General features: G+C 41.5%; 1 protein-coding gene and 1 long non-coding RNA gene across 3 annotated transcripts in view; one reads left to right on the top strand and one right to left on the bottom strand.

Annotated features, from left to right (window-relative positions):
• Positions 1-207: 207 nt before the first annotated feature.
• Positions 208-16,014, top strand: part of LOC133465530 (uncharacterized) — an 86,738-nt gene continuing 70,931 nt past the window's right edge. The window contains exons 1-2 of one of the 2 annotated variants that reach the window (XR_009784652.1): positions 208-346; positions 1,659-1,804. This is a non-coding gene — a long non-coding RNA (uncharacterized LOC133465530). Of the gene's footprint in view, positions 371-1,658; positions 1,805-16,014 lie in introns of both variants that reach the window. The other variant, XR_009784651.1, reaches the window with a different exon arrangement.
• Positions 5,577-13,924, bottom strand: LOC133466432 (fascin-2-like). The gene is made up of 5 exons (XM_061750128.1): positions 12,633-13,924; positions 9,389-9,545; positions 8,051-8,172; positions 7,800-7,967; positions 5,577-7,709 (listed from the first exon to the last, which is right to left on the bottom strand). Exons 1-5 carry the CDS (start codon positions 13,453-13,455, stop codon positions 7,504-7,506), a joined length of 1,476 nt encoding a protein of 491 aa, XP_061606112.1. The 5' UTR covers positions 13,456-13,924; the 3' UTR covers positions 5,577-7,503.

Below are 16,014 nucleotides of genomic sequence, written 5' to 3'. Positions count from 1 at the left end.
ATTGTCGATTACGGAATGTTTTGATTTTTTTTTACCCCCCTCGTGTTACTATGACGTTCTCAGATTAAATCGAATGTAAAACCCACTCTTTTATTGTATTTGACTATTTAATAAGTGGTTTTCTCTTCTGACACTTGGCTGAAAGCTACTTGCCATTCCGTAAACCTGCTAAGTGTGATGTAGCTACGAGTTTGAGCAATTTGGGATTTCACATTAAAAGTCACTTTTTTTTTTTTTTTGACTCTTAAGCATGAATCTGAACAATACGGTGACGCAAAGATTTCAAGAAATAACAAGGGTGCCTGCACATTGTGGTGCATACACAATGCTGTACAATCACAACAAGGTAATTGGGAAAAGCCTTTCACAGGTAAAAAATATTTTTTGGGCCTTTTCTAAAATGTTCTGTATTGATAGCACACAGTTTGGCATTCACACACACACACACACACACACAAAAGTAAACCTGCGTGTCTATCTTTTCATATTTGTAGTGTTGTGTTTATTTTTGTAACTCACGCTCCCTGCCGTCGTGCTAGCTAGCTGACAATTCGAAAATCATCATAGTTGCTTACTGAATATTTCAAACTAGGTTTTCTGTAGTTATGTCCTCAAAATAACTTCATTCATTTTATGAAAATACTTATTTGTAAATCATTCATTTTGTTTTCCGACAATCTGTAAGGGCGCTAAGAGTGCTTTAGCTAGCTAAGCACACTGATTTGTTCCAAACAAGTGGAAGAGAAGAATTAACGCTATTATTCATTCACAAGTCATGTTTTGAGCATCCTGGAGTGGTGCAGTCAGCGTTCCACTGTGCATCGCGAAAAATATGTGGAAGAAAAGAAGAACTTGACAAATCATTCCACCGTAAAAACAAGTAATGTTACACCACGTAAAAATGTGGCGGGAGAAAATGGCAGACATCTGCTAAGCTACAAGATGAGCATGGGGATGTCCAAATGAACCAAATTCCACTGTAACACTGGAAACTACAAAACTATTATCTTTGTCACACAAGTAACTTGATGAAAGTAGTAAGAGTAAGTCAATTGTTGGAGAGGAGGGAGATGCCACGCTTCTCTGACAAATCTGTGCAGCAGGGAATTGAACAGGCAAACCCATCTCCAATTGTGGTCTCGCTTGCACGTACACATTTTTTTAAGCACTGTTTTATAACAAAAGCACCAGGCTCTTGTACTGATGCGAGGAGGAGCAAAGAGGTCTTATGTTTTCCCTTGCTTAAGCAAAATGTCTGCCTAATAAACAGTGCCAGCGCCTTTGGAGGCAATTAGAAGTTTTCGCCTGCGTGATTTGAACCCCTTATTTCTCTCCACTAACCCAAATAAATTTGCATCAGTGAGGGAGACGTTTTCAAACAACTGGGCCAGTACTTCAGGATATTTTGAACCCATTCACGTGTGTATTTTATGGATTTTGGCAATGATCTCTTGAGGGAAAATAAAAGCCTTTTCTGCCAAGTTGTTTTCTCATGCCACAGTTCTCAGATAGCTGCTCCTTCACATTTGAAAAAGTGTTGTGTTAAAAATGAGTAACTGACTCAATCTTCGGCAGTCTGCCATGAAAGAAAGTGTTAGTCCTGTTAAAAAAAGGAGCATACTGTGCATGCTGTGTCTTGATTGTCCTTCTTTTTCCAGTCAGGATGTCGGTGTTTGGATGATTGTGACATCATGGCCAATCACGAATACGTGGACCCGTCGAGTACGAGAGAAATGCTGCAGTGTGGGCTTCTGGGAGGAGGAAAAAAAAAACAGCTGGCGATGCTGCAATTATGCAGTCTGTGGTGAGCTCTGACAATGAGAGGTTTTCTCTTGCTTTGTCCTGGTCCCTGACCAATAACTGATTTTATTTTTTTAAATAAACGATCTCCATCTTAGCAGGTTAGGTCTGGCGGACCTAAAATGAACAACAACAACAGCTTCTTGTTCAATTTGGGAGTCATGCATGATTTATTTGCCATTTTGATCCAGCTCCCAAGCTCTGGCTTTGGCTGAGCTGTTTACTCTTCTGCAAAATCACATACTTGTTTTTTACCATTATAGCAAGCAAACAAAACAGGAAACTAGGCCTCCATAGCCTCTTTTTGCTTTTGCCATTGCAACACTTGTGACGTACAGACAATTCTCAAAGGACTATTCACGAACTAACCTACTGGAAAACAATTCTGTTGAACATAACTAAAACCATTTGCAGAAAAACATGCCTATTATATCCAGTCCGCATATTTGTGATGATTCCAGTGTGCACCTCTGCCTCTTGGCCAAAGTAATCTGGATTGTAGCTCACCTGCAACCCTATTGAGGACAGAGGTCTATAGAAAATCAATGGATGGTTTCCATAAAAATTGAGGTGAAGAAAGCTGTGCAACAGTGTGGACGATTTGGGCGAGGTTGTACTGTAAGATTTTTGAACAAAGTTGTTGAGGCGGCTGAGGGTGTGATATTGATGATGTAGCATACAGCTCGTCACTTGTCCCGTAACAGTGGAAAACGTGTAGGTGGCGAACTCCTTCACTGGAAAATCTGTGAGTGTTTAAAAAAAAAAAAACTCATTCCCTGAAGGTCTGAAGTCCCTGAATAACAAGAATGAATTCGGAATCCTCTGCTTGTCAAGGTGGAAGGTGGAAAAACACTCAGATCATTTATAGTGGAACGTCTTGAGTCTACAGTCCCTTCCCAGATGATTGTAAAAAGATATTATCCCATAGGAAGATTAAGAGAATCTTTTCCAGGGTCAAACTGTTCCAGTTTTGAAGACACTGGTAAGTGAATTCAGAGATCTGTTTACACCATTCCAGTTTTCCAGATTATTATTATTATATTTTTTTTTTGGGGGGGGGGGGGGGCTAAATTGGCATCAAGTAACACACTTGGTGCTCGCTTTCTGTTCGTTTTCTACGCTTTGGTGCGTTGGCTGTGCTATTTGGAAAGTACGGACTTTGAGCCGTCTGTCCTGACACTCGAGTCCCGTCAATGGTGTTGATCTTTTCGAGCAGCTGCCTGAGGGGCTGCTCGGAGTTGGGCCCACTGGCCTTAACGGTGTGTGGCTCCAGATTGGAAAAGGGAATTGGTGCACTTCACCTCAAGACTACTTGAGCTGGTATTTTCTGCACACTCTACATAGAGTGAGCAGGAATGCAGTTGGGTATTTATCCCGTTTTCAATTATTTTCATGCCTTTCACCATTTAAAACAGGTGCATTCACTGTTGTATATTACAAAAATGTTTTTTAATAATATGTTTGTAAAAATAAATACCAACCCCCAGTGTTCATCACCCCATAGTTGTGTAATTTTGGTTCAACCATCATGTTCTGGACTAAATAACAAAACTAATAAGAGTTAAATCCATCCCAATCCATCAATCAGCCTGGCTATTCAGTGCAATATTATCAATGCCATGAATTGAATATTGTTACATTACGTACACAAATTCATTTGACCAAGCAAATAGTAATGTTAACACACTTATTATCAACTACACAACCTTTACAGCAATACCCTTAGAATTCCAGTTGACTGTATCCTGCAAACAACTTCCTGTTCCTGGAGTTGAGAAGTGTTGCTTGATTTCACTTTAGTTTACTTTGGTTGTTTTTATACAGTGGTTAACTTCTTTTTATACTTGTATTGTAAATAACAATGTTGACACATTACTTACAACTTTGCCTGTCCACTTGATAAAGGTTTTATGATAATAACAGTTTGGTACAAATGAGTTAATTTGACATTATTTTGCGATGGTAAATGTTGTTTTGCAATTGTAGAACAACTTGGACTGGCGTCAGGGATTGTGCTCGATTTTGAAAGGAGACTTTTGGAAATCCAGGCTCTCAAGATAGTTTCGTAGCATTTAAGAAAGTTGACATTTATATATTTGCCCTTTTTAGTTTCAACAGGTAATAATAAATGCATCTACAGGTTACAGAAGCCAATTAAGGTTGACACGTGCCTCTTAATGTGAAAGCAATTTTTCAGTAGCCCTAATGCAGTTCACACAATGTTGAAAGCTTTGCTTTTTCCCCCCCCCGTATTGCTTGTCAAGAGGGCTTTGATCTCCAAACCCTGCTGGTGAAGCCATGCTTATTACAGCACAGCCAATTTGATAAATTGACTGCTGCGATGAAACTATTATAAGTGTTTTGTTTTTATAGATGCTCCTTTATGATACTGTGGAAGTCGAACCTTGAAGCTGGTAATAGCTGCAATCTGACCAAAATTCTTGGGGGGGAAAAAAAAATGCCTTGTGCTGTCATAATGTGTGATGGCGGCGCACCTCACCGGCACAGTTTGTTTTTGCCTTTAGCGTTTTGCAACACATCTTCTGAAAGAAGAATAGTGGTAAGAAAAGAGTGTCTCAGCCAATCTCATATTGAACAGTTGTTGTTGTTGTTGTTGTTTCGGCATTGTAATGTGTGCTCTGTTGGGATGGAGTTGAGAGCCTGTTGGGTACTCCGATTGGAGTGCGCACCCGACACCACAGGTCGGTCGACTCTCGTCGTCGGGCTGTTGGTGCCGTTTGACACTGAGTAAAGATGTGGATCGCTACATTAGCGTCACGCTATGTTTGATGCCGTATGCGTGTGACCTGTGATGAAAGGCTAGTGTTACTGTAAGTCTGTTTTGTTTTAGACTTTTACATACAAGGTTGATTTCATTTTACACTTGTGTTTTTATCATTTACATTTTTTTTCAAGTTTTATTCAATAATGTTATAACTGTAAGTGTACATGTTGCCTTTGTAGTTAATAAATGTTTATGAGTGTAACAGTTTGGACTGTATGAAGAAAATTCCCCCAAAATCGTTAACCTCCGTGGGAAATGTATTGAATGTCGATGGGTTGTGGTGACCTTTGAAGTGCTGCCCTGCCACGATTGTGTGATTCAGTCTGACCACAGTGCAATATTATGAGCTAACTGTATAAGTGTGCCATGGCAACTGTTTCAAGAACAGTAAAATCCCATATGAAAGTCCATTTTCTATGATGCTTGGGTTCATGTTGTTTGTGCATTCCTCGCTCGTGTCCTCTGTCAAAGTTTGATGGCTGAATGAAGGGTCCTCACAAAAAGCCATTTGTTGAAAAGATTGTGCCACAGTCACTATTCAACCATTTTTTCCCCAAAGTTTCAAGATGAAAATGTTAAGAGTTGTAGAAAGGCAACTTTTTGCCCTTGTTTCATATGTATGCTGTAAGTATAGTGTGTTGCACTTGAGATAGAGGTGAGAAGGAGTTGTGTGTGTCATCAGATGTCAAGACTCGGGGCCAGTAACATGCTGAGATTCTAAAAGATGCTGGACTCCTGCTGTGTGGGCTGTCTCAGCATTAGGAACCTGAGTGTGTTTGTGTGTGTGCGAATAGAATCTACTTGTACTATATGAGGCAAACACTGCCCCCCCCCCCCCCCCCACCCAGTCTAAGCAATGGAAAAACATTTAGAAAGCGCTGCATACACAAACACACAGCGGAGGGATGTTTGATACCATAATTTCTTGACTAAAAGTCACACCGGAGCCCTTGAGAGCAGTAATTATGTTGTGAAATAAATGCAAGTCATGTTGGTTTCTTCGACACGTTTTATTTCAAGAAAAATGTTTGATGGACAGTATGCTTGTGGAGATAAAGGAAGGCATTCACCATGATTGATCTATTGAACGCTACACCCACAGTGTCACTTTTCAACAGCATTGCCAACTCCAGGGGGAAGATGAAACAGTGTTAGATTTAATGGGTAGTGTCAATTGTACCATCATAACACTCGCTACTCAGAAATTTAGCATTTAGCAATTTTTGAGCCTCCTACTATCAAGCCATGAACATCTGGAGGGGCTATAAAATGTTCAGAATTTTTGATAGAATCAATTGTTTTGGGAGAGTTAATTTGCACAATCAATTTTAGCGCGCTACCGGCCGTACTTAACTGTCAGAAGGGGTGTTCGGAAACTTTGCAATGATCGATTTGTGATCTTGTAAATTCTGTGCTCCATATAAATGCGCAATGCCTATTAGCATTCACAGAGGTAACCATAGTCTATCCAACACAATCCACCTCCCTCATGGTGCAGGATGGATACTTGACTAAATGTCTTTCATTTCTTGAGGGAAAAATTAATGATAAATTAATTGTTGTTTTGCATTTCATCAGAATGTTCCGAACACCAATTTTCATGCCACTGTTGCACTGGGCAGAGCAATGCAGAACACACGTGTGCCATATTGGAGGTCTGCTCGCCTACCTGAAGTCATATTGTTCTTGTTTAGACCACAAAATAGATTGAATCAACTGTCTCCTGGTTACCGCTGAGTCTCAAACAATAATTTTGCCCATCCCTACGAGAAGCTCCTCTCCATCATCAGCACTACCTATCGCTAACTCTTACAGTATGTTCTAATTGTACTGTAGAGTGCAGTATAAGGCCCCAATGCAGAAACTTTCCCCACTAGATACACCCAGCGATAATTTACATTCTTTCCCCTTTGGTGCATGCTTGTTGTTTGTATTAGTGTTTGCAATTTCCCCGCCCCCCCCCCCCAGCCCCCAAAATCTCCCAATCCTGCACGTGTTGAGCACATATTTATTTTAGTGATACCGGCAAGTTTTCTTTACTGAACATTGCTTCTTAGCATTGAAATTATACATTGCATTTGTACAAGTCCACTTCATTTGTGTGATGCTGTGTTTTATGGAAGTTGTAAATGGTCCATTAAAATAAATGAAAATTCCGTTGGCACTAGCGCCTCTGTCTTTAAAAACAATGGGGCATTACCAATTGCTTGGAGTGACGTTTAGGGGCCACGCCTGCTAATAAAGCAAAATAATTCAAAGCACTGGACAAAAAAAAAACGGCTGTAAACAAGGGTGGTGGGGTTTAATGCTAAGGTCAGCTAAACTAAGAGTGTGCCTGTTTCAGTATTGCAATGGATCAGTGCTTTTTCGGATTGAATTTTTGTTATGGTTGTTGATAAAAATTATGAATTTTGAATGAATGAATTATCAGAAATATGTTTTCCATTTCCCGAGATGGATAGTCACATTGTGTGCTTCCACTCATGGCATTGGTTTATCATTCGGCTTTACAAATAATATTTGAAAGGCATTCGAACTAAATAGAGGCAGCACTTGTAACGATGATGATTTTTATTTTATTTTTTATTTTTTTGGTTTAGGTAGTCATCGTTGTGGCCATCTACTTGGACATGATGTACCTTTGTTGACCTTAACTAAAAAAAAAAGACATTTTGATTAACTATGAATTTTTTCACGTTGGCAATGACGTGGTCGTTTGAAGGAAAGAAAAAAAAAAGATAAGAAGCCATACCTCTTCTAAATATCTCAATTTAGAATTGGGATTGGGGGTCTGGCTGCTGGTATAAAAACATGGCATGAAAATGTAAGCCAACCAATCCACTTTGTGTGAGCTGACAGCAGCAGCTCCTTCATCTCATTATCTTGGTGGACCGTTAGGACTCTGACTTGATGAGGTTTTAGTACTCCCAGAGAGAGGATGCATCAACAGAAGTGCGATCGCCCATAAGTGTGCCTCCTTGGTCTCCTCGAAGGTACTTGCCGTTGGAACCTTTGATAGCTATTCGCCCGTGTTCCAGGAACTCCAAGAAAAAATCTTCAGCCTTTTCTCCATCTGAGCACACAAGGCCACTGCTGGAGACGTACCAGAACTTTCCATTCACACCTGTGGAAACACATTAGTGTAAAAAAAAAAAAAAAAAAAAGTGTAGATGAAGATTTATTGACTGGAAAGTCGAGTTCTGTAAACACTGACTTCTAACACTGTAGGCTCCGTCGTTGAATATCAGTGAGAAAATGTCGTAGACCGATCGGTTGGCGTTGAGAGTGTTGGAGTTCTTGTGGTGACACACGAAGCCATTTTCTCCGCGTAGGATCAGGATGGGTCGGTTAATGAGCTTCATCAAGAATAATTCATCCTCCCCTTCAGAAACAGGACATTGAGTGTGTACTGTCGCAGCTGTACCTTTGACAATTAAGACAAAGTCCCGCCATTAAAGCACTTACCTACAGAATCGCTCACCGCTGAGAGCTGCCCGTTCTTCTTTGTGCACACATATTTCCCATTGCTGGCCTTGAGTGCCACTCTTTGTCCTCGCCACTCAATATCAAACATTGTATTCATCTCTCTGGAAAAAACAATATATATACAGCTGAAGATGAACATGTCTGTCTTTTTTTTTAGTCCTGTCCTAGCAGCGTTAGTTTTCTCATTTGACTCTGAACATCTCAAATATTTGTTGACTTTTCAGTCGTGAAATGTGAAATAAAATGCCTTGAGTATCCAGTCACATGTGTTGAACACTGCAGACACTGCCCCAAAGGTTCCTTGACCCTTCCGTAGTACTACCCCAGACCTTCATTTAGACTCCTGCACACAGTGGTCCTCCAAATGTTACTGGGTGTAATATTCCTATAGTCGACGTGCATTAGTTGTTTCAGTTGACTAGCTGGCATGGAGTTCTGCTTCTACACTTGGGCATTAAGATGTTATAACTATTTATAAATGTTGTCAAACCTGGAACAGATTCATTCTATAGAGCGGTTTTGGCACACAGAACCAACAACAGGTGTGGCGAAGCACCAGCGACATTTGAAGCTTCTGACATCATCAGTCACGTGTCAGTAGTCATTTGATACAAGCTCTAATACAGCTTATCAAAACAGTAAGCTTTGGGAAGACCGACGTGAGCTTTGAAGCTTCGATATAATTTGCTGATCACCAAGACCATTGAACGAAGATGTAGACCGCTACATTTGCGTCTTGCACATGCACAAAAAAGTGGAGTTGGCGTAGCTCTCAAACTTCTTTCTGGCAAAACATTGAGAGTCTTTATTTGATTAATTTTTGCACATTCATCCAGAAGAACTTTTATCATGTCAGCGGGCACTGATTTGAACGGTCACTGATGTCCTCGTTCATCGAAGGCATTGGGATAGGTGGAAGGTCAGGGCTCAGTGCGGGCCATCCATCACTTTTCTTGTGTGACTTGTTCAGGGGCGATGGTAGGAGAACTTCTCACCATGCGGTCTACACCCTGGACTGCTTGCCAGTCAATCAATCCTAATTCCTACGCTAGCTGAGTAAAGGTGAGCAAACTGTGAAGTTGAATTCTCAGAAAATCCCAAAGTTCAATTGTACCCTGACAGCCAACTTCCCCAGTTGTTTCCAATAGTATTAATAACAACCTCAAGTTCTTCAGCCTCAAGTTCTTGCTATGTACAATACATGGGATGCAGTCATACTGGGAAAGTGAGGGGCCAACGCTAAAAAAGTATGACCACCTTTGAACTGTGATCAGGTCCGCAACAGAAATGAAAAGGGCCTTCTGAAAAGCTACTTACGCTTCAGATGCAGTGGACTGGATCTCTCCGTGAGTCACAAGAGTCCAGTAGGACCCGCCATTGGTTCTGAACATGGATTTTTTGCTGTTCTTGTCAATTTCCATCTGGAAAGTCTCCATGTCTGTCTCCACATCTTGATTGGCTGAAATGCTCACACCTGGAATAAAGACAGGAAATTGGTCATTGTGTTTGTGCTTTTCCACCTGCATAAGGCTTAGTCACCTTGAGTCACATCAAATTGAACATGTAAAGACCCTTATATTTCTTTCAGATGTAATGATACCAGATCAGACTGGGAGTCGGTCTTTCAGCCAAGGGTAATTTTTCAGTCATTGATTTTTGCAAGTATTGGCAGAAGTCTTGCTTCCTGCCGACGGCGTTAAAACAACACGTGTCATCGGTGTCACCAGTAGAGAGTGTCGCAGCAGTTTTTTTCTGTCTCAGGAACTTCTAATTTGGGAACTTGGCCAAGGTTCATACGACGTGTTCAGTAATTTATGGTTTTTAGATGATGACGACAATTATTCCTGTGAGTAATGTATTTATGTACTCTTGCCTGTCAGTCAGCCGTTGCCCTAGGGGGCGCCTCACTGCCAGCCAATCCAATGTTCTACGCTTAAGCCGAATGAATTAGCGCTGTCTGGTTGGGTGTGTCAGGTGGTGGGGAATACACTCACAGACGCGTATAACTGAACGGTGTCTGCTGCAGGTCAAATTAGATGCCACAGAAATATCCTCCAACCTCTCTCTTAAGCCTGTTACAACCCTAATCCTCCACAGTCACCACCTCCACCCTTCCTGCTCATTTGCTTGCTGTAATTCCCTGAGTGGTGAAATGCAAATCTTCACTGCAGGGCCCACTAAGCAGCTTTTGGTGCCCTGTCCTTAAAAACGTGAAACTGCCACAAGGACCAACGCTACAGTTTAAAATGTTGCTCTTTGCCTGATAAAATAGATGAGGGTTGCAGAAACACAAACCTAAATCTACTCCAGTTAAGATGCTCTCCAGTGATGCTGTCAGTTGTTGTAATTGAGTTGAAACCTTGCAAGGGAACACATCCTTCTATATTACTTGCATGAGTAATTTGTACAGGAGAATCGAACAGATATCTAGCAGGCTGACATGAGCTTTATTTCACAAAGCTCAGCCGTAATTATTTGTCAAAGCCAACACTGGAGTGTTGTAGATCCAAACTGGAGAATAGAGAACCCACCTCAGCGGATGACAGTAAAGAGTGAGTAGCGTCAAGGTTTAGGTTATTGACCCATGGAGGGCAATTTTATCACAGCATAATTTCCTCACGGTGTAATCTTCAATGACACAGCTGAGATGACAAAGCCCATTACCACAATTACTTCCACGGCTTGGAAGTCGACCATTCGGGGGCACGCGCACAAGATAAACTAAGCGTTCTATCACTGGTTACGGCGTCTAAATGTTATTGGCTTGCTTCTGAATAATATAATTCAACGGTCAAGGTTAAATTAGCCCTGCGATTGGCTGGCGACCAGGCCAGGTATACCCCACCTTTCGCCCGAGGTCAGCTGGGATTGGCTCCAGCACCCTGGAAGCCAGCGAGGATAAGCACTATAGTAGATGGATAGATAGTGAAGTTAACAACAACAACAAACTGAGAGTGTTTGCATTTATTTTGTGGACTGTCACCAGACCCATTACTTTACTTTACGTTGTGGTTAAGACAAACTGGTTTTCTTTTCTAGCAATGTAATAAAATTCTCACAATTGCTCTAAAATGGCTAAATGAAAACAGAGAGCAATTGTGAATATGGCAGGACCGCTAACCTTAATTACATTGCGTTTTAACCACAGGCTATAAAAGGAATCGTGCAGTGGAGAAAAGCAAAAAAAATAAAATAAAAATAAAAAATTATGGCCAAGTGCAAGGACTGTGAAATCAGCTGTCACAGCGACAAGGTATTGCTGAGGCTGAGCATCCTTGTCGTGGAACATCTAAGGTGGAACAACATCCATAGAAGGTTACTTTTCCCGAAATGTTGTTGTATTCCATCTCGTCCAACATTAGGAACATTCAACTTGAGAGGTTCCACTGTAGTAAGTTGTGTACAAAATTTAGGGACTGTATGAGGGTTGTCAATGGCGATAAACTCGATGTATTCACCAAAACATCGACAGAGGAAAATAACCAGAATGCAGAGCACTAATGTTTTCATGACCATTGGCATCCATAAATCCAACTTTTTGTCTGTTTTACCTGATTTCTCTTTTAAAAAATTTTTTTATGTACTGTATGGGAGCAATTATAGTCATGTAAATAGAATCCCCATGCCTTTTCATGCAGACTTAAAATATTTTAAGAGAAGCACGGCACGACTTTTAAACCTAATGCATGCAGATGGTTTTGTGTGGCTTAACCCCGTGGGAGATTTTGGGCAAATGTGTTAGAAAGTACCACCGTTATCAAGAAACAACATGATTTCCCTCAGTAGACTTCTACTGAACAGCTTTTTTTGTTTATTTCACATTGAATTTATGCCTTGTTGGTCATTATGTGGAACACGTAATTTATTTGGGTCAGTTTTTACAGCTTCCATGCAGCGAGGATTTGTGAAAACCACGGACAAAACAAGACACTAGGCTTTTGTTTTGTGACGGTGCCGGACGTTGTGGCCCTTGGAAAGTGGATTACAACATGATTAGATTTTCATAGTGGGATATTTTTGTCAGAAATATCATAGTTTCGCTGACATGTTTTATTGTAGTTGCATTTCGGTTAAGCCAATGATTATTTTCCAATTTATTCCTGAGATCTTTCAAATGTAAGCCTCACAGATAAAAACGCGAATTTGCAGTATAAGTATGGTAGGATTATATACAATGTTCATTCAACCGGTGTATCCAGTGAAAAAAGCATACAGCAGCAGCCATACTCAATATTGAGCTTTGAAATGTCAACTATGAACTCGAAATCCAATTTTATAAGAATCAACCAGATTCTTTTCTTGGTTCATGCTACACTTGTCTCATACTGACATTTTAATAAAAGCTGATATTTTAAAATGTGAAAGCATCTACTCATTCACTCCACATAAGACTATGAATTTAAGACTGCAGGTTTTGATATGTGCAGAGTGAGTTTCCGTCACTCGTGGACCACTTCATTGCTGCTTCCTATGGGTTTCGTTTTCAGGTGTCAGGTGGTAGCAGCTACGTGTTGAGTTCTATGCTGCCAGGCAAGACAGATTTGGTCTTTTGTTGATTTACCTTGCTTGACGGAGACAAATCTTTTATTGGCAGCTTGAAAAACGACTTGTGGGTGACTTTCCTCAAGGTCGAAGAGCTCATCTTTCCCCGGCTTGGAGCATCGGCCAGATCGCAGCGTGCCCGTGGGACCCACAGGGGTCAGATATTTGCCGTCACAGTCCTTGAAGGCCAGCTTGCCTGATTTTAACTCCAGTGTAAAGCTCGTCAAATTGGTGTTCTCCTTCACTAATTTGCCGTCGTTGCTGAGAAAACGGCTGTCACAGGTCTTCAGGCTATACTTGCCATCCTGGTAGACTAAGGTGACCAAGGAGTCCACCCCCCAGGGAATGTTGCTGTCCACTGAGATCTCTCCGTCGGAAGCGGACAGATGGGCGTAGCGTTTCCGTGCCACACTGAGCAGACTGGCCTGCGGGTGCAAAGCCAAATGAACGGCCCACAACTCTTGCTCGGCAATCACTTGGGCAAAGCAGGACAGGTAGTCGGCCGAGCCTCCGAAGTAACGCAGATAAGGCTCCGATTGCAGCGCCCAGCGACCATCAGACTGGGGCACAATCAGGAACCGGCACTCTGGGTCAGGACTTTCCGCCCCGCATGTGATCTTCCCGTCTTTGTCGGAAGCCAGGTAACGTCCCAAGTGACTGCGGAGGAACACCACCTGGCCGTCGTGCTCGTCCTGCTCCAAGATCCAGATCTGTTTCTTCTTCATGCTGGTGCCTGAGGCGTTCACCTTGAAGCCAAAGGCCTCTGCTGTCAGGTAGCGGTTTTCATAGTTGATGAGGCCAAACTGGAGCTTGAGGGCTCTGTTAATCCCGTTTGTGGGCATGTCTGACCAAGCCGCACAATGAAATTCCAAGGACCAAGAATGTGGCGGGGTGGGGGGAAAAAAAATAAATTAAAAAATTGGGGGAAAGAAACCAAGCAAGATGCTGAAAAGAAGAAATCAAAGGTTGTTCTTCGCCGTCTTTAAGTCATAAATAGGGTCTACTTATCTCCTTGATGGCTTGTTGAGTGCTCTTTCCGTCGCCTGTCACTTTCTCTCGCCGGAGCACTTGTGCAGACACTTGCTCTCAGTTCCTTAATGAGTTCGGATTAAAATCAGCAGGACAAAGCACCTCAATCCAACAAGCTCCTGACGTCACATACTGGTTCACCGACTGCAAATCTCCCCTCCTCATTCTTCCTCCCCCTCAGGACAACACACTCACTCACTGCACCTTCAAGCACTATACCTTTCATGTCCTCTTTCTTTCTTCGTGGCCCTCTTGTGAGCTCTTACTGACACACTCCATTTTTTCCCCTGGGTGTCGCTCACATTGTCGGTCCTGCAACGCCATAACCCCTTGGATTATCCTCGCTTAGATCTGCTGGAGAGCCACAGCCTAATTGGAAAATGCCCAGTGAGGAGAGGTGCTTCGTGTCGCTTTCCATGGCTGTGATCACCTTTTGATTCACTTGTTCCAATATCCAGTACTCATCAATATGGCATTAAGGCCTCAAGACTTGAATTAAAAAGCAAAGTCCGAAATCCAAGCTAATACAAAGGTTTCTTTATCAGCCACATGCTGTTTCAGCAGGCCTATACAGCAACATGTGAGTGCAAAGTCTTCAGTTTGTGAGCTTAGCTTCGAAGAATTTCAATAGCACACATTTGAATGCACGCACGGCGCTTTCACCGCGCTTTCACCTTGGTGGATTGTCAACTTTACCTTCCAAATCCCCCTCTCTGCTGTTCTGTCAGCCTACAATTGATAATAAAAGAATGCAACTCCATGCTGGATGACCTTTTTCACAGTTTACACCAAGGACAGCCCATTGTTAGAGCATGATCAGCCTCTTTTACTCTTTCCTGGTTCGTCACAGCCTGGACGGTGACGCCAAGCCACCAACCTTTTTTGGAAATGAGCTACTCCTTGGGTACTGATTAATGCAAAGGGCTATCAGTATAATACATACTCCTGAAATAACAAATGTGCTTGAATTACCTTTAATTATATGATATTAATAACTCATGTGAAGACACTGATCATGTTAATGATTTCTCGCAATTATCAACAATGATCTAATAGGGTAGGACACGGGCAAACATAAATACTCAACACTTTATTTCTATAAATCTGTTTACCTTTTCAGCTGTTCACTTTTACAACATTCTATGAGAGCACAATTTCCTGCAACTGGTAAGATTTTTGTTTTATTTTAATATTTCTTGAACCGGTACTACTCGTGGTCCTTGCGGGCTACCTGTTTCCCGTGGGGAGCATGTTAGTGAAACCTGATCTAAAAGTATTAACTCAGACTCTCTAAGCTATTATTGAGGGCTCATTAATGTTTGACAAGTGCGGTGACCTCTTTTGTGTGCAGGGGCACAACATACTGATTCTCTCTTTTTGCAACCATTTATCTCGCCACCATAGTATGATTGGTTGATCTGTACTCATGAGCTACCTTTAACGCTGTATTTCCAAGCCATACATATTTGTGTATTCAGTAATCATGACACTTTTGTAAATATGATTCCCCCTGTGCTCACCTGATGGCAGCATTGCAATTCTTATACATTTTTCCTCCACTCCATCTAATAGCTACATTCACTACTGCTATTGCGCTATTGTATTTTCATTTCATGTCTGAAAATTAAAAAAAAAATAAATAAATAAATAAAAACAACAATAGTAATAGATTAGACAGATGTATGAGAAGAAATATTCAGCGGGTGAGCAACACAGTCCAAAATGCTTTTGCAAAATATCTCGTGACTATTGACTCTTGGCACTGAAGACGTTTCGTTGGGCTGTGCAAAAACAATTTAGGCTTTGGGAATTGCAGACATTTTGCCGAGAAGCCAACAAAGTGTTTACTTGACAGACTGAAATTGAGTTCTGTGGACAGCGATGGTCAAACCAGTCAAGAGAACAGTTCAATTTTGAGAAGACCTTTCAGAATTGATGGGGAAAAAAAGGTACATTGACATGCGATCTTAATAGTTAATAGTTCAATAGTTTGTACTGTATGTAGTTAAGGAAGTTCTGTATTTTCATTATTGCTGCAGTGTATTGTAGTAAATCCTAATCAAAAGAGATACATGATACATAATCAACCGGAATAGTTGACAAATTTTGTTCTAAATCTCAAACCTTTTAAGTGTAGTGGTCGCCTTTGCTTGTGCGAATGATATGTAGTTCAATTCATCTCTATTTGTGTAGAGTCAATTTCCAACAAGTTAATCTCAAAACACTTTATATATGGAGCCGGCCTCGAACCACGCAAAACCGGCAGAATCCCGCATGAGCGATCACTAGGTCGACTCCCTCTAACGGAAGAAACCTCGAACTGTCCCAAGACTCAGCGTGGGGCGGCCGTCTGCCTCAACCAGTTGGGCTGA

This window comes from Phyllopteryx taeniolatus, chromosome 16, assembly GCF_024500385.1.
Source record: "Phyllopteryx taeniolatus isolate TA_2022b chromosome 16, UOR_Ptae_1.2, whole genome shotgun sequence".
Classification (NCBI taxonomy): Eukaryota; Metazoa; Chordata; class Actinopteri; order Syngnathiformes; family Syngnathidae; genus Phyllopteryx; species Phyllopteryx taeniolatus.
Note: the sequence above shows the minus strand (reverse complement) of the source record. Positions and strands in the feature narration are given on the sequence as shown.

Excerpts from the sequence above, each read along its gene's own strand:
- LOC133466432 (XM_061750128.1), bottom strand. The coding sequence starts at position 13,455 with ATGCCCACAAACGGGATTAACAGAGCCCTCAAGCTCCAGTTTGGCCTC. Across the intron at positions 8,173-9,388 it reads CAGTCCACTGCATCTGAAGC|AGAGATGAATACAATGTTTG; the intron begins GTAAGTAGCTTT and ends TGTTTTTTCCAG. Across the intron at positions 7,710-7,799 it reads CGGAGCCTACAGTGTTAGAA|GTGTGAATGGAAAGTTCTGG; the intron begins GTCAGTGTTTAC and ends GTGTTTCCACAG.